Source organism: Colletes latitarsis, chromosome 10, assembly GCF_051014445.1.
Source record: "Colletes latitarsis isolate SP2378_abdomen chromosome 10, iyColLati1, whole genome shotgun sequence".
NCBI lineage: Eukaryota > Metazoa > Arthropoda > Insecta > Hymenoptera > Colletidae > Colletes > Colletes latitarsis.
Window position 1 is genome coordinate 18,241,193 of NC_135143.1, and position 20,963 is coordinate 18,262,155.

Consider the following 20,963-nt stretch of genomic DNA (forward strand, 5'->3'; position numbering starts at 1 on the left):
AGATTAATGTTGCTGGAGTGTAAACAGACTTAAGCCGCGAGAATCGAGTCGTTGCAGATGGCATGTCACTGGAATGGATAGTACATAATTTATCAGCTGCACAATGCAAGAACCTGTGTTTGCATAATTCCAAAACACGCAATATGAACGCGATGATAAGGTTCCAAGACTTGTATTCAAAACGGAGCGTACAGTCGAGCCTCGTCTATCCGAATTTCTAGGCGATCCTCTATCATCCGAGCTGAATTCTGAAAGTAATTGTTATCCAATAACTATTTTTTATTTTGCTTATAACAGGTTCCCTGACCCATAAACGAGGTTCCATTGTGTTTAGCAGATTAATTACGACGTGAGGACGACCGCCCGATGAAGACAAGGCCCCTGGCAGCCTTCCCTCAGGCCCGGCCACAGAACAGTCTTGATCCTGGTGCCGTTGGGATTCGGGGACCCGTGATGTCTGACGTGCAAGTCCCGTCTGAACTCCAAGGCCTGGGCCACGTCGAGGACCAGCGGCGTGGCACGCGACAAACAGGCCCAGGCTAAACTGGAGCATGCAATGGCGTAACTCTTTACCTCTACGGATCCCCGCAGACACGGAAAGTCGTACAGCGTCCTCTCCAGCTGGCTGACCACCTGTTCCGCGACCTCACGGGAACCGGTTCGAGCACCGGAAGTCGCCAACTGCCGCTTCACGCATTCCTCCAGCCCCGGCGTCGCCGTATGCGTCGCGGTGCCAGCACCGTTCAGAACCTTCAGCGCCTCCAGGTATCTAGACGTCTGAATCATGCCCGCCAGACGCCAGGAAAGCTGCAAACCAAACGTACAGGTTCACCAATTGTTCAAGCAACGAGTCAGGAGAAAATATTTTATTTATTACACCGGACAAATCTATTTCAATGCAAATTTTTTATTTCGTGGAGCGTTTGCTATCGAGTTTGTTTACGTTCTCTATGTGTTCTCAACCGACTATCCATTCGTATGTATACACTCGAGTGACGTTAAGGCAGGGCCTGCTAGGGTTGTCTTTGGGTTCAGATTCGATTTAAAAATGAATTTGAATAATTAAATCAAATCGAGGGAAGACAAATCAACTGTTTACAGTTACTCATTAGAAATATCGTTAGTAAAGGTCCTGAATAGGGAAACTTGAGGAAAACACCGTGTTTGGGAATCATTAAATCTCACGATCCGAGTTCTGTCAGTTGTAAAACGAAGGGTCACGTCTCTTGGGTGGTTGTATTAGGCTCTGACAGTAAGAATGACCCAGGAGAAAACTTCCTTATGCCCCAACTAGTCTGCCGGGTCTGTCGTACTCGTTCCTTTATGGCTCGAGTAACGATGAGAGGGCTAGTTATTCCAGGTCCAAAACTCCCTCTGATAGTGGGGGTGTCTCCAGGGAGTAGGACATGTTCGTGATCTTCGGGATCAAGGAAGGTTATGGGCTTTAAAGCCTTCTTGGACATTCCTGAGCATCTACGAGGTTCGAATAATACTCGAATGTTAGTTATAGAATTAGATCACTGTGAAAAGCACACGCACATCAACTTCTGAAAAAGTTCGGATAAAAGAATTAGGGGACGATTCTCAAAATCGAAAGTCAGTATATGGAGTTAGCGTTTCAAATCTTACTCATGACATTAAAAAGAAACGAAGCCTGAAAATTTAGAACGCATTAAGGAGTTTCACGAAAGATGGAAATTTGTACGATAGGGGTGGGAAAGTATTTAAAGCAAAATGTAGAAAAAACAAAGGAAGACTTGGTTTTCGTAAGGTAAATGCATCGCGTGCAACATCGAGAGCCCCCCAGTCGTTATACGATTAAAGATTACAGATACACTTTTAGGGTGCAATGTTTGCAGTGTTTTAAAATGTGAAATTTGTAGCGGTCGTTTTGCTACAAATCTCCCTTTCGAACATAAAATTTTCTAAATTTATACCGTACACGCGAAGGCCCACTTATTGTTAGACGACAAGATGTAAGATCGATACTGTAGTACGATGTAATGGAGCTATATCGTAAAAAGATTTTATAAATATCGCCTCGGAAATAGATCTTTTATAGTAATTTTGTTCTTCGTCGAGAATCGTTGCATCGGATTAGCATTTGCTATTCAGATTCAAGGCTGGAGGAAAAAACGGAGGAAATCAGTACGCGAGACGATATTTATGAAATATCGGCGTGCAAGTTTCCGGTGTCTAATTACGAAGATTAATTTAGGCGGGAGCACGGTACGATTACAAGGGGGTAAATTATAGCTTAAGTTCGTATCTCTGACGACGCGAGTGGAATCGTAACAAGGGGTTTCTTTTTTTTTGGGGTGGAGGGGGGGGGGTGGAAAACGCGTAACTGCCGGTAGCTTTGTCCCGAATCGAGTATGAAATTCTATCCAGACAAAATTTGGAGGAACGATCTCGCGACGGATTTACGAGTTGGGAAGAGACAGGATAGTCTCAATGTTCCGAGAGGCGAGATTTGCTTCTTTTTTTCTTCGCCAGATGCGAAAGTCACCCCGTAGAGACTGAGCACTTAGGCGGGATCCTCTTTGATAATCTTATGATTTATTCACGACGGAAAATGGATTTCCCTTTGACGCGTGCTTTTTACGGCATCGTTTCCTCCGGATTTTGTACTTCGAACCGTTACGTCCCGGATAAAATGTATCCCGGTGTAGAGATCCTTTTTTTTCTTAAAATTTACTGATCTAATTCGGTTCAGTCGATTAGTCGATCCGGTTTTCTGGCGCCGCATTCTGGACGATCGCGGTCAGAGATGCCCCGAAGCTCCAAACGGAGATCTTTTTTCGTTGAAAAAAAGTTCGACGCTAGGCTTTTAATTTCACGTTTATTCCTGACAATTTTCTGTTTATTCTTAAGAGGTTCGCTGGATACTCCCCACGTGGGTCGTGCAAATAATATATACTCTTTATTTTTAGCTGCTCCGCAAACCTGCAAAGCTTCGCAGACGTTTCACGTCAGGGATATCATCTTTAAAAACATTCTACCAGAATTTGCGAGCAGCTGTTAATCTCATTGAAACTGAAGTTTCATTCGGATAAGTTTTCAGAGAATAATACTAAGCACTGTGCAATAGTATTTACAAACAACTTTTAACGAGGGAAATTATTCGTTAAATAATTAAAAACTCGGTATAAAATCTTCGATATTTCACACGTACAGCTTTTTATTCCGTAATGCAGAAAGAGGATCGAAATAAAATGCACCAAAATACTAATGCTGTGTGTATTCATACCGGAGCGTCATCAACTCCGAAAGTTTCAAACAATTTTGGTTTTAAAAGGATTTTTCAATTTACGGCGCGAGTAATGTTTTCGTCCAGGATTTCGCGTATAAAAAGCTCGCCCTCGCTGTATTTAGTATGACGTTCGCCGTAATTATACACCGTGGATACATACGCTTACGAATACAAAGAATGAAAATTATTCTGAAATAATGGGTCGTAAAAGCGCATACACTGCGTACGAGAGTTATATATTATTCTTTATATTATTCTTGTTTCTTTGCGCTATTATTCCTTTGGTTCTTTTCAGGGTTAGGTTAATAGTAGCGTGAGACTGTGTCCTGCCATTGTACCTTGGAGGTGTGTTTGCACGAAACGCGACGAACTCTCCGCGAACAACGCGATACGTTTAAAGGCGAAAAAGTTCCCGGTGGTTCACCCCGTAGACGCTTTTCGGGTGGCTATCGGGCCGGATAAGCGTTATAAGCTCGAGAATGGAGAGGCGGAGGGTGTCCCGAGGGCGAAGCCACGATATCGAATTGTCCTCATTTATTTTTCATCGAGGACAAACGGCGAAATCCGAGCCGTAATTCTATTTGACAATCCCGGTTGCAATTTTCTCCAAGCACCCGCGCAAAGGGACGCGAATATAATATTAGACGAGGATAAGGTTCGCAACTTGGTAGAAAAGAAATCAAATTTGTCCTATTGCCTTTCGTTGTAGTTTAAACATTTACCCTGAAAGTCAAAGTCTTCCTAAATCGCTTCATAATTGAACTTTCGGACCCTTTAGAGGGTAATTTGAAAATGTACAGTGGCGACAATAATGACTTTGCCCAGAAAAAAAGGGGAGGGAATTTTATACAATTCTATGGTTCCACATATCGTTTCGAGTCCTAGGAGGAACTTTGGGACGACCTAGCGTGTAGCAAAGTCTTCCTGAATCGCTTAATAATTGATACTTCAGACGTTTTAGAGAGTAAACAACTTGAAAATGTACAGCGATGACAATAATGGCTTCGCCAGAAAAAAGGGGAGGGAATTTTATAAAATTTTATGGTTCGAATTCTAAGAGAAACTTTGGGATGATGTAGGGTGTATCATCATTTTTCGATACTAACTGCGGTATGCTTGATCCCGTCGCTAATACGCACGTACAGCCAAAGATTATTTTTGCCGCCATCGCCACCACTACCACCTGTCTCCCGACCGATCGATCGACCATTAACGTCAAAGCTGTCGCGAGAGGGGTGTCGAGGGTGCACTTTTGCGATCGAGTGTACCCGGCAAGTGGCAGAGGCGCTAGTCCGTCAGCCTGGGGCTATTACTTTGCATACATACAGCTACATTTCCACACACCGTTCTACACGAGAAATCGATGAACTAAAATAAATAACTACGACCAAAGCGACTCTCTGTCTCTCTTTCCTTCGTCTACCTTCCACGCGTGCCGTTCCCCGGACACCCTTCCTCCGTTTCAACCCTAATCCTACCAGGACACCACTCTCGAGCACCTAGTTTCGTTAGCTCTAAACTCTGCGAAGCAAATTTAGACGCAGCGTTTCGGGAACACGGTCGTGTCCACCACGAGACTCGCTTAAAAATCGGATCGAATGGCCCTGTGCAACTTACTTTTCGAGTTATGGACTCATACGGTGATGATTCTTAAATTGAACACCGTGATTCGTAAGTTGAACGTTACTATCTCCTTCTAAATGAGTAGATCCTGCTTGTACAAATATCTGTTGGTGTCGAATATGAATATAAAGATGAATAGGCCAACCCTGGAGCGACGTTCATTTTAAGAATCATTACTATAATGATTACATCGACATACAAACGCAAAAACGCAATTATTTTCCTCATTAATCGTATCGTGTCGTTTTATGGATTCGTTTATTGGATCTTTGTGATATTTTTTGTTGTTTAAGTTTCTCTTGGATCAATCTGGACACGCTTTCGCGGCCGCTGGGAGAATACGCGACGCACAGCGTGCATCGTGCATTACCGTGACAGCAATGCTAAAGGAAAAAAATGACAAAATGAAAGAAGAGTCTCTCACCCGAGAGAAAAGAACGATAATAGAGGGAGTAGAGCGTGAAACACGGCCCATACGTGCGGGAACTGTTCGACTGGTAACGGTGTATCGCGATAACAGTTAGATAGAAGCGAATTTTAGCTCTCCATTGTGTTCCCGTGCGTGCTCGTAATTATTTTGCGAGGTCAGCTCGCAGTATAATTAAACGACAACAGAAAGACCCGTCTTCATTAAATTGTATTTAGAGTATGGATCGAGAAAACATTAACGAATCCCCGACTTTATCACTAAAATAAAAGTACTTATCGCAAAACGACAGAACCACGGATAGTTGATACGATCGATACATCTTGATTTAAAATTTATTACATTTATAGCTTCCAGAAGGGTTAATTCGACACAGTGATCGATACACCCCACACTTTTAGTTAAATATTAACTACCAGAGTTAATTTCACTGTTCTAAAAGCATTACCAGGCGGTGACTCCATATTTAGTCTGTTAGAAATCCACCCGGAGTATCCTACGATTGAATTGAACGCAAGAACGGAGCTCGGGTCGCGTCAAAGAAGTTTGCCAATAAATATCGCGACCCGATGGGAAGCCTGACTCTCTGTTAAATTTAGAGATTCGGAGTTGGATTTAACGCTATATATACAGTAACGTATTATACATTAATCAAAGTTACTGTTCGAATAGAATAGATAAACGAAACTAAGAAACTCGTTGGATCGATACCAAATGAATACAGAATATTAAACAATCCTTTTACTATGTAACAAATCATATACTAAGTGTGCTAATTTGATTGTACAATTCTCTTTCATAATCTATCTATGAGTATTTAAAAATACGCTATTTTTAATATATAATTTCACAATGTAAAGATATTTAAAAGACTGTTTCCATTTTAGATCTTCTGAATATCGAGGCCTAAATGATATTTGGCAGGACGAAGCTTCGTGGTTTCTCGTCGATGGCGAGCGTAGAGTGTCGGTTGCAGAGTTAGCTGGCTACGTAATATCCAGTTTGGCGAATTAGTGCCTTTTGTTCGTCGTCGAATTTCGTCCAGCCCTTCGTTCCTTAATTGCGCACTGGTCCATTTCTGTCCGCGCTACAAGGGACGAGGAAAGGCGTCGAAATTGCTTTTTTTTCAGTATAATCTTGTTGCGAGCCGGGGTCTCGTGCTGACTAAATCGTTCACCGTGAGCCCGGGAAAATACGCGCCGGTATTAGATAGTCTAAAATTTTCTTGACTTTCCTCCACCGTTCTCTCGCCTCGTTCGACTATCTGGCTTGGTAACGACACCGTTCGAGATTTTCTTGTCGCCGAAACGCGTCTTGAGGGGTTTCTCTACTTCGCAGATAAAAAACAATTGATTCTCTTCTTTCTACGCCTCCTCGCGAGCTTCGAATCTCGGTGAGATTGGGCCCGAAGGATTTCGAGCGGAATGAATTTTCCTTCACTCTCTCTGGAAACTTTATATTTTAATAACGTCACGGTGAAATTGGGGAAATTAATCACAGGGCTTGCAATCGAACCCTAGAGATTATAATTTGAATCGTGGATCAGTTTGGAGGTACAGAATTATTTTTTTTTTTCTGATTTGATTTGAGAAATCCAGGTGGCGATTTTATTCGATGGTAGTAAGTACGTGGGTGGACTACAGTGGGAACCAAAGGGTTGAACGGGTGGAAAATCGATGTGGGTCTCGGTCGCGCGTCGAGAGAAAAGTTGCACGAAATTAAAGTCCGCTTTTCACGGACGCGAGCTAAGCTCGACGACTCGAAACGCGCCACGAAACAAGAGTCGTCCCCTTGAAAGAGTGCTCTCGTTACCCAGCTCTTTTGCACTCGGAATTCTACAAAAGCGCAAGTGCCCTGACAAGTGTTTACTCGCGTTCCACGTTTCCTAGTGTCTGCCTTTCTCATTAGGCATCGAGTTCTCCCTTTTTTCCACCCACGTTGTTCACAGTCCTCTCTCGACTGCTCCCTACCTCTTCTTCGTTAATAGAATAGTCCCGAAATGTGACCATTTTTGGCACTCGCGTCTTTCTTTTTTAATTCCAAAGAATAAGTTAATTGGAGTCTAAACTAGAATACCTCTCTTATCTCTTATTATCAATATTAATTGTGCTTTCATAGCGATAGGATACGATTTTTCCTACCGTGAGGAGTACAGTTAGAAGTTTGAGTTTGTTAAAAGTTACTCAATTTAAATCCCGTTAATAGTTCATCGTAAAATTTGTTCGAAAAGTCAAATATAATTTGGCCCATGGCTGGCTAACGCTACAACTTTCAAGTATCGATTGAATTGTACCCATGAATAAAAATTCAGAGGCGATAAATCCATCGATCCTATTGGCCAAGTTATTAACTCTGCCACGGCTGGGTGCTCGACGGATTTTCCAAGTTGTTTTTATCGACAACAAAGGCTCGTTTCCAAAAGCTTTATCTTATATTTTCCAAAAACTAAAAAATAATAGTATACTGCTTCGAGTGACTGTTTTGTTAAATTATCAGCGCCGAATCAAACATCGTAGGGATTAAAAATGACTGTCTCTGTATTTTTGAAAGAATAATATCGAGTTCAGAGACAAAGAACAGGGAAACAGAGAGAAAAATCGTAGGTAAAATTCAGCAACGAACGCGGTAGCTGCGCGCTCGAAGTTGTTAAAAAGAAACGCGTGGGAGGGGATGTGTTATAGTAATATATGAAGCCAGTAGGTGAAAGAACCGTGGTATTTGCATGTACGATAAATAGGAAGGGATAGATCATTGTCACGCGCGATGAAAAAGAATCCATCGGGGCGGTAATTATGGTTTCTATGGAGAAGTTCGCGTAAATACGAACGTATCGCGATGGAGAGGATGAAACACGTATCTTTGTTTCGTATTTGACCAACAGAATAGCTCAAACAGATGCGTAACATGATCGTATTTACGCGCTCCGCGAGCGTACCTCTGGCAGACATTTTGCTTTAGTTGCATAAGAGTTCGCTAGTCAGACAAGGATAATAAATAAGCCCGGCGTAATCAAACATCGTAGACGGGCAAGAAGCTTTCGTCGAAGAGATAGGAAATACGAGAACGAACATACATCGTAGGAGGAACGGAACAAGGAACTTTAAGCTTAATAATAACGAGAGACTGAGAATTCTAGTCCATCAAAATGCCAAGATTCTTAAAGTTATTTACTACCATTAAACTAATAGCGCTGTCAGAATTAACGAGAACGGTGTCCGGAGTAAGTAACGGACCAATCTGTGTACAATGCGTTTTATGAACATAACTCTCCACAGTTTGAATGCTACGAGCTTCCTGAAGAGGATCGTATCAAAGTTTTGTGCTGCATTGACACGTAATGCCGAGAAAGTTTCGACGAAGAGTTGCGATAATTTAACCCTTCGTTGGCCAGGATATCTAAGAAACTAATGAAAGTCGATTGGTCCTCGAAATTTTGATTATTCAGACACCTATAAACCTTTATATAAGATTTTTGTCGCCAATACTGTGGCGACAGTTTCGGTGCTCGCCGCCAGAGGGCTACGCTCAACTTTTCTCTCTCACAAATGCTCAGTTACAATACTCTGGTAAGATAAAATAAACGATTTATGCGTGAAATCGTTGGTAACTTTCGATGGGACCTTGTATTCCACGGCGAAACGAGATTTCGTTTGGCGACCAACGAGAACCGCGTGAACCAATATCCTCGAGGCTGCGGTTTCCGGCACCTTTGACGAAAACCGTTTCCGCTCCGACGACAAGCGAATACATATAATTCCATAGACCGCGTCGAAAGGGGGAAAGGTGTCCCTCGGGAGCTCAACTTTGTAATTGCGACGCTAGACGGATTTCCCACTTTCGGCCCCATTATTTTCCAGTCGAATAACCAAACCGCGAACCTGCTAATCCGACCGTGATGCGCCACGAGGAGGTCCGTTGGAAAATAAGACAGCTCCGAAGAGGGACGCGTTGTCTTTCAAAGGCTAAGCAGGATTTTCCTGCGAAACTCCGCCGATCTTTCAACGTTCAACGAGCACTAAGCTTTGCGTACACCTGCCTCGATCATGGGAACTGAGGGTCCTAGACTTTGTTTTCATCATTCTTCGATTCGAAATCTGCTACTCCTCTTTGCATTAAGTTGCTGCAAGTGAAACGCAATTTTAGAAACTCATTTTATTTTATTTTTGAATCACTTATTCGGTTAAATGCTATTGAATAGAATTTTTTAACGTCCGTTTGAAAATAAATTGTGGAAAGAGGCTGTGTCGCAACAGTCTAATGCATAAGGGCTTCACCGAACGTAGGATAGTTTTTCCAGCGAATTTCCATCGCGTTCGAACAACAACAAAAGCCACGCGCCAACGAGCCACCATAACGATCGCGTCACGTCGAGGCGAGGTTGACAACAAAAACGGAAAAAGGAAAGTGCAACCAGCGCGACATCGTAGCGCGATGATTGGCAGCCAGAACGTAGAATCAATTCGAGAAAAATCAGTTTGAACGTTGGCTCTTTGACGTTCGTCCCGACCCGCAGTCTTTCCCGACGTCGAAACAAAATTTAACAAACGACTCTTTGATCGTGGCGCGGGCACGGGCCAACGTGCACAGTCAACGACGCCAGTAATTGACCCTTTTCGAACGAAAACAATAAATATTAAGAAATAGAAAAGTTTGCGTTTCGAAATCATCGTTACAAATTTCTCCTCGCGTAACAATGGTGCTAAACGCGGCTGTAAAAATGATTAGTGAATCGTAATAAAAGCACGCGAATTTACGGGACAACTTCGACTAATAAACTTCTTCCTGTTGCACACAATTTTCCGCCACGCGTTTCGCCAAATGCAGAGCACTTGCAGACACACTATGTCGCGTGGATTAGGAAAATAGGGGCAACGTTACAGTTACTAGCTGTGAACTTTGTTTCGAGACTCGTTCCTTTGACAAAAAATTATTACTCGCTTATGAGGACAGAGTCGTCACCATAATACAAGTTAAATTGCAGACGAATAATATTCACGAGTACTGTAACTTGCATTGGAATCTGAAACACCTCGAACTGATCGGTTCCATAAATCCCAGGTTTAAGAATGAGCAAATTACAGGTGAAACAGTTTCGATAAAAGTAAATTCCCCCGCAGAAATCGGGTAGAGTCGATCGAAATCGTGTTTCTTTTCCACGATCAACCGTCTTCCGGGGTCTATTCTTGGCTAAATAGAGACACTCTTGGTAACGAGTCGTACTTAACCAGCACTCGTTCTCTTTGACGAAAGGGGGATGCAAGCGCATTAGGGGTGGCGGCGGTGTGATTGTTCCTACTTTGCATAAAGTGCCACTTACCACGACCACTGAATAGAGGATCTTGGCTTTCAGGTCGGGCGCGTCCTTAAGGGCCTCCAGAGCGTCCAGGGCGTCCAGAGTATGCAAATGAGCGTGGCCGTAGAGAGCGGCGTACCTTTCGGCCAGTCGTTCCGCGGTCACATCGCCGGAAGTTAGACTCGAAAAATTCTCTTCCGGAGCCCGAGGCTCGCGGCTGTTCCTGAGCATCGGCTCCGGGGTCGGGCTGCAACTCTCGTCTGTGTGATATCCGGCGCTGCTGCTGGATTCCTCCTCGTAGTCGTCCGCCAGATTCTCCTCCAATTGGAATACCTGCGCGAAAATATGCGTTCTCTTGCATTTTCACCGTCGTTCGCGATTTTTCGAGGGGATTCGAACCGAGGAACGCGCTCGGGACACATACTTCTCCCGTTGTCTGCTTTCGACATTTCGAAATTCTTCTTCACTCCTGTTCTCGACCCACCGTTGGGTCAGAACTCTACCTTTACGTCTCATTCTCTCGCGGACACACGTACCATTGATATTGGTAGATTACTCGACGAAAATATTCGATATACAGGGTGTTCGGCCACCCCTGGGAAAAGTTTTAATGGGAGATTCTAGAGGTCAAAATAAGACGAAAATCAAGAATACCAATTTTTCTTTCGAATCGTTTTGGAAAAATTATTTTTAGTTGCAGGAGTCAATTGCAAGCATTTTTGGTCAACAGACATACCCCCGAAATCCTACTCAGTTTCGAGAAAAAAATTCCTTACCGAAAATATAATTTCTGGTCAGAAATGACTGCCCGAATTTTCATGCGAATCTTTAAAACGTCATAACTTCTGAACGGATTGGACGATTTTAATGTTTAAAAAAACAAACTACGCGTATTTTGATGGAGAATATGTACAAATCGTAAAAATATTCGAAAAGTTGGTCCTTGACCCCGCAAAATGAGAAAAACCCCATAAAAATGGTCCAATTTTCAAACAGCCATAACTCCTACAATTGTGAATATATTTCAATGAAACTTTTTTCTGAAGTAGAGCCCATGGGTACCTACAAAAAAGTATTAGACAACTTTTCTGTAGGGCGCCAAACAAAATTACTAAAAATGAAAAACGAATTTTTAAGAAAAATCGACAGGTAGGTGCCTAAATTTTTCGACGAAAAAAAAAAATTTCAAATCGTTCTAAAAAATTATTTTCGGTTCCGGGGGTCAATTGTAATCATTTTTGGTGAATAGACATACCCCCGAAATTCTACCTACTTTTGAGAAAAAAATTTGAGAATGTGTGAAATTTTTCGAAAAAATTAAAAAATTTCAAATCGTTCTGAAAAAATTATTTTTAGTTGCAGGGGTCAATTGCAAGCATTTTTGGTCAACAGACATACCCCCGAAATCCTACCCACTTTCCAGAAAATAATTCGAGAAGTTGTGAAATTTTTCGACGGAAAAAAAAAAATTTCAAATCGTTTTGGAAAAATTATTTTCGGTTGCGGGAGTCAATTACAATCATTTTTGGTCAATAGACATACCACCGAAATTTTGCGCATTTTCAAGAAAAAAATTCAGTACGGTCGGAACTTTAAGCGTTAATAACTGTTTAACAAAGTCTTCATCAATAAATTGGTATTCTTGAGTTTCGTCTTATTTTGGCCTCTAGAATCCCCCATTAAAATTTTTCCCAGGGGTGGCTGAACACCCTGTATAATAATGTATTTGTCGAGAAATTGCTCGTGGAACTTGTTCCAATTTACTCTCTTTATATGTTATTCGAAATTTTGGTGTAGTTAGAAAAATTGTCGACCCCCGTCAAGTTGCCTTTTTAATTAACAATTACCAGCGACTTCGATTCTTCCTTTACCGTGTTAAAGAGTTTCCCGGGACCAGGGGGAAACTGTTTGCGCGGCACTCGCGTCCAGGGCAAATCGAATCTTCCGCCCGTTCGACCAGAAATCGACTTACTGACACGAACTTCGAGGATTCTCGCGGCGCTCTCGTCCTTCGGAAATTTCGTGGAAATTCCGAAAGGAATCGAATCGCTCAGAACTCTTTCGAGACCGTTGGAAACGCGGAGATACTTCTGGAATACAATCTATGGACTCATCTTCAAACTTTAGTTAAACTTTAAACTTCGGAATTAGAGTCACCGTTTCAAAATTAAACAGCTGACACTTATTTCGCTAGAAACCCGTTGAAAATATCGTGTTGGTGAATTAAACTAAACAAATGAGCTCTGTTGCATTGAAGAAGTCGGAACAGAAACTATGGCGGCCATATTGCTTTCGCTACTAAATCCGTCGTGTTGATAATTACATTTAAACGCGGATTTTCTTTCAATTAGAATATATATCTATATCAAATTCAACATAAATTGCTAGAAAATTTCAAAATTGAAGAGTTGTATTACCTCGTATTAATGAATTAACCTAAACAAATGACCCTTATTGCGTTGAAAGAGTCGAGACAGGAATTATGGCGGCCATTGCTTTCGCTATTAAACTCGCCATATTAACAGTCACATTTAAAAATGCGGTTTCTTTTTCAATTAGAAAATATATCCACATAAAATTCAACATAAATTGCTAGCAACTAATATTTACGATTGTTCTAACTGTTAAAATTAAGCGTTTACGTTATCCACGCGTCTATTAGCGGTACCGTTTACTCTAATTTGCGTTGCACTGAATATCCGGTGGAACGATTCGACCCGGTTTTTTTCATTAGCGAGGCAAAACGAAGAACGAAACAATTCGGTAGGGGTATCGACGTGATTCCCGGGACACCGTGGACGACCGCAGAGCTTCCGAACCCGCGTTCGCAATTTTACAGAACACAGGAAACCGAGCAGCGGTCCCCAGCTAAATATGTATTTATTAATCGCGAACACTGGTCGAACCGTCGCGGCCACGCGGCTATTTCGATCATAGTGACGCACCGAACGCGTTTGCAAATTGTGTATTAAAATTTGATTAGATACCCCCAACACGTCACGCGGCCTGCCCGTAACGAACAGACGAGTTTAACGCGACCATATGTATACATTCGGTCCTCGTGTTTAACCATAATCGATAGACAACGCGAGCCTCGACGCTCCTCTAAATTTATATTCGCTCGTCTACAATCGTTTCTAATAAATTCGCGGCAAGTTGCATATTTCGAATTTCTACCTTCCAATCGGTTCCCCGAATTTGTTTTCATGTTCGTTCGAAACGTTATCGGATATTTTTGAACGCAAACCGAGAGCGATGTTTCGTGTAAAACGTTATCGTTCCGTCTGGGTATAAATTTTACAATCGCAACAACTATTACACGTTCTATACACGTTTCAATTTGCCTATAATTTTATTTTCGAAATGAACGGGCCGGAATGAACCGAACAAAAGAGTCGGATATTACGCGCCACTGGGTTTTCGAATAATATTCCAACTGGAAATGGCCACCAACTTTTGATTATACAAAATTGCAGAAATTTAAAGGACGAAACAGAAAATTTCCGCTATCGTTTCCGGTTTGTAAAATCAGTCCCCGAAAAAGGTTCATCATTTACGAGATTCGAGGCGAAGATAGAGCTATACGACGGCACGTAAGAGGTACAAATACGGATATAAAATATCTATTTTGATAATTTAACGTTATTATTCGGCTCAGACTCGCTGGAGCAGCGACTCAACGTCGTACGAGGCGAAAGCTTCGCGATCGATAAGCCGAGTCCGCGTTTTCGAGTTGCAAGGAGCACACAGGTCGCTACAAGTACGCTTCGTGTAATTTAAGATCACGAAAGGGTCCTTTAGGGATTTCACGTGGTTAGAGACTTTGCTTTCGCGAATCCAGCTTTGTTCATCAGCCGCCTCTCTGCTGAGTCACGATCTCGTGGGACTGCTAGCGGTTACGGCGCCATATCCTGTTCTCTTGCTAACCATTTTATCTTCCGGCCAACGTTTTTCGCCTTTCTACCTTAACTCTTAGCGCACCAACATCGACATTTTCACCCTTTCGATAATAAAAACCAACCTTTCCTGCGATAATTATCGAAACCTACCCTTCGACGCTAAATTTTACCATTTTAACAAATTCACATAGCTAGAACAAAATTTGTAAGACTCGTCGCAGTCATTGCTTTGTTGTAAGTTGACGCCTGGGAGATGTTCCATCCGGAGGACAATAAAATCAGGCGATTTCCGTTCGACTACCCAGAAAATGGCGGCCAGATCGTCCGACGAACCTACCTGTGGATCGTCCTGGTGCATCAGCTGCAAAGCCAGGTCGCAGCCTCTGGAGAACTGCAACAGCCTGGCGGCCAATGGTGGATTTTTCGTGTTTCCGGCGAACGTGGACTTCCTCAAGGCCGTCCATTGTCTAAGAGCTTCCTTGTCCTGCTCGACCCTTCGCTTCAGCTCGGATAACAGACTTTCTAAGGCGGTCGGGTCGCCAGCTTTCTCCAGCGTGTTCAACAGACTCTGATTATCGATCAGCCGTTGCTGAATCTCGCTATACTTGAGCGAAAGTTGCCTCTGATGCGAAGCCGCCTGCACGCCTTGGTCCGCTGAAAACGAGACGCCATATTACTTTCGCACGGAGAAATCTATGATTTTGCTTATTTGCTTTCATATATCGGCCGACAAGCGCGCACGCGGCATTCAATTATCTTGCGATACGCGCAACGAAATCCTGAATCGCGATAAATTTCGCGCCGATAATTACTCGGCAATTAACCCGAATCGGACGCATTGTGCCACGGGAATCGTGTTTGCCCGCGCGTTCGACGAAAAAAGATTCCACGGTGCTCGAGTCGATACGCAGACTCGTTGGAAAACTGTTCGAAATTTAGACTTTTTATATTTACGATATAAAAAAGTATGGTAATTAATATTTAGACTCCACAAAAGGGCAGTTTTCTTTTCGATTTATTTCGACTCGCTGACTTTTCCAGCTGTTCGACTTGCACGAAAGACTATGAAACGAATGTGAACCACAGAAATATTCTCCACCAAAATACGCGTTATTTGCATTTTGAAACAATGAAGTCCTCCAATTCGTTCAGGAGTTATGATTTTTTATATATACGCATGCTGACCATCCATTATGTTTTCGGTAAAGAATTTTTTTCTCGAAAGTGCGTAGGAATTCGGGGGTATGTCTATTCACCAAAAATGATCGTAATTAGCTCCCGCAACAGAAAATAATTTTTTCAGAACGATCGGATATTTTTTTTTTTCGCCGAAAATTTCAGCACCTTAACCCTCGTTGATTTTTCTTATAATTTGTTCTTATCCGGGCGGAAACGATCCTCTTATTTCGCAATCGCGACCCCCTATTTGCACTCTTGTTCGTTTCGAAATGACGCTATTTATCGCCGTGCAAAGGTCGAAAACGTGGTCGAGAGGGTTTCGCCATTTTGACGAGGACAACGACGAACCATGGTCGCGTATGTAAACGCATTAGCTTCCACCGCATCGTGCCGGCTTATTTGCATCCGGAAATGTAACGCGTCTGTCGCAGCTGTGTTAAAGTCCAATACTTCACGGTTCTATGGCACTGTGCTCACGAGAACGCTGACCGTGACACGCTCTTGTCCTTATAACGACCAATCTAATGATTCGTGTAGTCTATCCCCCTTACAACGCGGTGATTACGTTTCTAAAAGATGTTGTACAGGATTAAGTATTGGTACGAAGTTTCTCTGAGAAGCGAAAGTAGATCCTAACGTACGATAAAACTACTATTTTGTTTTGATAATTATAGTGGAGCTGTTGCATTTAGTGACGATTTGGTAGAATTTTCGATCCTGTAACGTTTTATAGATTTCACCGTTATTTGTTACTTTACACAGAGTTATCGATATCGAAAATAAAATCGACGCGTAAATATTAATAATAAATGTTTGTATTCACGCGCGATGGAGCATGATCAAAATTCCGAATAAATACAATTTCATTTCGTGTATAATTGGGATGTGAAAAATAACGTGTAAACAACGGTCGTTTTATTTTAAAATCGAAATCTTGTTTGTTGACTCTTTTATAGTTTATTAATTTTACTAGAAGATTTGCGTTGCCTACAGGTTTACACGATAAATTATCAGACGGTGCTCGAAGAAAATCGCGTTGGAAAATGACTTTATAACTTCGACTCGATTAAATCCAATTTAAGATTTTTAACCACAGAATATAAAATTGCCGAGAACAGAGAAACTAGTAATTTTATACGAAAAGTAGAAAATCGTTATCGTTTCTAAAGATCGCGTGCAGCGAGTATTTTATTCAAACGTTGCCACGTTTCGGTGATCGTTCGTATTAAATTACTGCGTTTCACGATATAATTAAATTACGTATAAATAAACAATTCAAATATGGATAAATAAACGTATTTTGGCAAATATCCTTAGCAAAACAAATATATAAACGAACGTGTATAATTGAAATAATTGTCAACGAATGGGTTTCGGTTATCCTTGATTCGAATAAAATTTGTTTGACGATCTTCAAACTGAAATATCAATCGTCTATCGAGGTTCGATCGCAGATGGATTAGTCGCGCGATCGATGCTGTCCGTGGATCGATTTCTACGGGCAATCCTCGGAATCAGATCAACGTCTTTGCCCGCGGTCGCGATAAGTGGAACTCGGTCCGTAAGTAATGCAACCGAATGCACGGTGTGTCATTTCAGATCCCAAATGACAGTAATCGAATCGAGTGCGGCGCATAAACTTTCAGACTTTCTCCCGCGCGTTCGTCCATATTTTTATCGCATACTCCGTCGAACGTCGTCCGCGCCAAGATTCTCGTTTCCATGCAGATCTCTCGTCCTCGAACTCATTCGTGTCAAGAATACGTCAGCAAACAGGAAATCGATTTTTTTTATAAAACATGGATGCAGATAATATGTAACTAAGCAAGAGAGGACGCGGAAATATTCTTTACTTTGATGTGGGCGGCTAAGATTTAGAGAGCCCTCGTTGGAAACCATTGTAGTCTACTTTACAGATAATATTTCAAATTTAACACGGATAATGGATAGCAATTCTCAGAATAGACCCTCGACAATTAGCAAGGGATTAGTGTACTTATAGGGAAATGACAAACACACAGATTTGGAACGTTCGTATTCCTAATGAACGCTACCTTTGTGTGTCCTGGCGTGCTTCCCAAAGCTCTCGATCTTGTGCACGGCGAGCTTGTACGCGTCGATCCTGTTCTCCAGCTGGTCTTTGAGCGCGATCGGCAAAGGAAGTAGATTCGAGGCGCCTCCGTTCTCCAAATTGCTGGTCTGAACAGACGGGACTAGTCCGTGTTTGCCCAGTCCCTCCACGGCCCTTTCCAAAGCCCTCTTCCTACCGATTAGTGTGTTCCTAGCGTTCGGGGCCAATCTGCTCAATGACGCCAGCAGCTTGCACCAGATTCTCAAACGGAAGTGATCCTGGCTGATCGAGATCAGATGCACGACCCTCCAGAGGACCTGTTCCACGCGCAGGATCTTCGTGTCGTTGACGCTCAGCTCGAGGAGCCTCGTGTAGAGTGCCTCCAGCAGCGACAGACTGTGCGGAAGTGTCTCGATCAACAGGTCTACGGGAATGTCCGGTAGGGTGGCCTTCAGGGTATAGTGCGGCAGCTTCATCAGGAAACCGGCTGCCTCTCGATATTGCCTTCCCTCGTACAGTCTCAGCAATCTGTCGACACAATGTTCTTAGCGCGATCGATCTTGAAACGGAAACGTTTTATTTGCAATTCACCGCCAATACGTTTCGTTGCTCCCAAACAGAATCGATGTCGAGATATAATTGTGTACTTCCACGTCCCTAAAAGCTGGGTGTTTCTACATTATACGAGGGTGACAGTGACGAAGGAATAGCAAACAAATTTAACTTATACATTGATGGAACGCTGTTGTTTCTAATCATCAAACGTTGTCAAACAAAGACAGATACACTCATTGGACAGAGAAGTTTGTTTACGTGTCTTAAAATGTTTGGTGCTGATATTTAGCATAGTTTGATGTAGTTGTACACCCCTAAACTGACTTTTCCCTGTGTTTCACACGCGTTGCAGACGTGGAATTACCGAATAGTAAATAGTCTTTGTTATTCCAGCGGTGACAATTTATATTTCGTTGACAGATCGGAATAGAACGTATCAATATTCCCCGACGCCTGTTTTATCGTAACCGATGCTCACAGAATCAGTTAGCGTTGCATCTAGTGCACCCGCGGGACCTAATGAACCTGTTCCGTGGTCTAACCGATCAATATAACCATAATCGTAGCGGGTTCCGACAAGTGCAATAACCCGTCCCGACCGCGGAGCAAATTATCGCGGTGCTTTCGCGAGTCGCACGCACGAGCCGACAAATTCTGCGGACAATTTCGTTCCCTCGATTCTCCACGGTCCAACGGACGCTGGCTTTCGTCCGTATCTAACGCTCCAAACAGCCCGACGCATCGATTACGCGCGTACCAAGGGCCCCCATTACCGATAACCGGTTATCTTTCACCTTTTGTTGACAACCATCGATGCGAACGATTTCATTCGAAATTATTACTCGTGAAAATTCAGTCTCGACTACGGAATTATCTTGAAACGTTCGCTTCGCGGAACAGATGCCAAGATCTCCTACCTAGATTTCAAACGTCACTAACAGATTCTGCATTTCGTACCTCCGCTCTCGACTGTTTCTGGTTTACAAGCGGTTGGAAATTGGAGCTATTGAACCCCTTCCCGACGATCCACGAATTCGGTTGCGAATTGGTGACGCCTCGAACTCGATTGGATCGCCGAACAAAAAGGACGACGGCTTCTCCGAGACAAAACGCACGCAGGTAGTTCGTAGCTAATTACAGGATAACGGTTCGTGATCGTATTGTTTCACGAGTCGAGCGACGCACAAAGGTGTATACGCTGAAATTACTGCGCGAGTTCGAATTATACCTCACAACCGTCTTGACTGAGGAACAATACACGGAATTTTCCGACTTCAAATAAACTGGTCTCCCGCTACAATGACCGTTGTTTCGGGACGTGTACAATATTCACATGGTGGAGTCTGGTGAAGCAACGAATCGACAGAAACGCTTCAAAATCCTTCCTCGACAAAATGAATATTAAATAATATTTTAACTAATCGCGATGAAATTTTAGTGCTTGGAAAGCGGTGAGCGGTTTAAAGTGGAATTTCTATGGGTCAAAGTGGACCCGGAGTTCGCAGGGCGAGGATTAATTCGCGTCGACATACCTTCTGAGAGCCATTCGTGGGTTCGAGCCCTCGTCTTCGGGCAAGCCGATTTGGCCAACTAGAAATTGAGTTCCAGGACCCCATACGAGCCTCTGGATGGGGTTCCTGGGTCGTTCCGGCCTTATCCTCTCGCACGAGTTCAGCCCAGCCGGTGGCACGGTACGTCTGCTCATCTCGGCCTTTTCTACTTATTCCTGATCGTTCCTATCTCTTCGTATCTCTTCTCCTCTCCAGCAGCCTGGAAATTGCCCTTACAGGATATCTCTCCCTTGACTCCCCCCACCCGGACCTATTCAATTCATCCGCGTTTTCCGATCGACCTTTTTTCCTCCGCGACAGTTTTCAGCGATCTCTCGACCTCGACCTCGATATCTCGATCACTCTCACATTGCTCGATTCGTTAACTTGCTGCGGAATCCTTTTCCTTCGCGATTCTTTCTTCTAATCTCTAATCTGGTAGGTTCGTTAGAACGTGGGCCGGTTCATTCACGACCGGAACGGATGACTCATCTTCCTCGACGAAGAGCCCTACGCTTTCTTTTCCAAAGATCCTCTTCGCCCTTTCTCTCTCGTCAACACCGGTTCCCCTCTTTACGGTCCGAAACTCGGGCTGGCCTATAGCCTCGGGACTGACCGGCCCACTTCTCCTCCAAAGGACATGGACCTGCGAACCGAATAATTTAGGTGAGCCGCTTCCTTCTCTGGCCGGTGGTCCCATCAAAACATTTCTCGCCGTCTCGATAGACGGTTTTTCGTCGATTTCGTAGCCCTCACCCCCCTTGTCCGCCGTTCTATTTACTCCAGCTTCTATTAATACGTACAATTATTCTCACTCGTATTCGTTTTTTTAAATATTAATGCGTCAGTAATGTCCAATTACAAAATCGATACATAGGTAATAATATAAACACAGTGTAATACCAATAATACGGCCACGACCATAATAAACAAGTTTTCCCCCCATTTATAATCAATCACTGTACATATTTGTAATCAGTAACTGTACATATTACAACCCATCGAACTACTTATTTTATTTTAATAATGCCTGATTTAACTTTCCACCATTTATTTTACTTTAGATATAGTCGCATCGAAAAGAACTGAAATTACAGTACCAACAATTTTACA

The 20,963-nt window shown here is 42.9% G+C and overlaps 1 protein-coding gene across 1 annotated transcript; it reads right to left on the reverse strand.

Annotated features, from left to right (window-relative positions):
* Nucleotides 1-242: 242 nt before the first annotated feature.
* On the reverse strand, nucleotides 243-20,005 carry LOC143346429 (uncharacterized). Its single transcript, XM_076774505.1, has 5 exons — nucleotides 19,833-20,005; nucleotides 17,729-18,273; nucleotides 14,833-15,149; nucleotides 10,621-10,929; nucleotides 243-807 (listed from the first exon to the last, which is right to left on the reverse strand). Exons 1-5 carry the CDS (start codon nucleotides 20,003-20,005, stop codon nucleotides 343-345), a joined length of 1,809 nt encoding a protein of 602 aa, XP_076630620.1. The 3' UTR covers nucleotides 243-342.
* Between the last annotated feature and the right edge of the window lie 958 nt (nucleotides 20,006-20,963).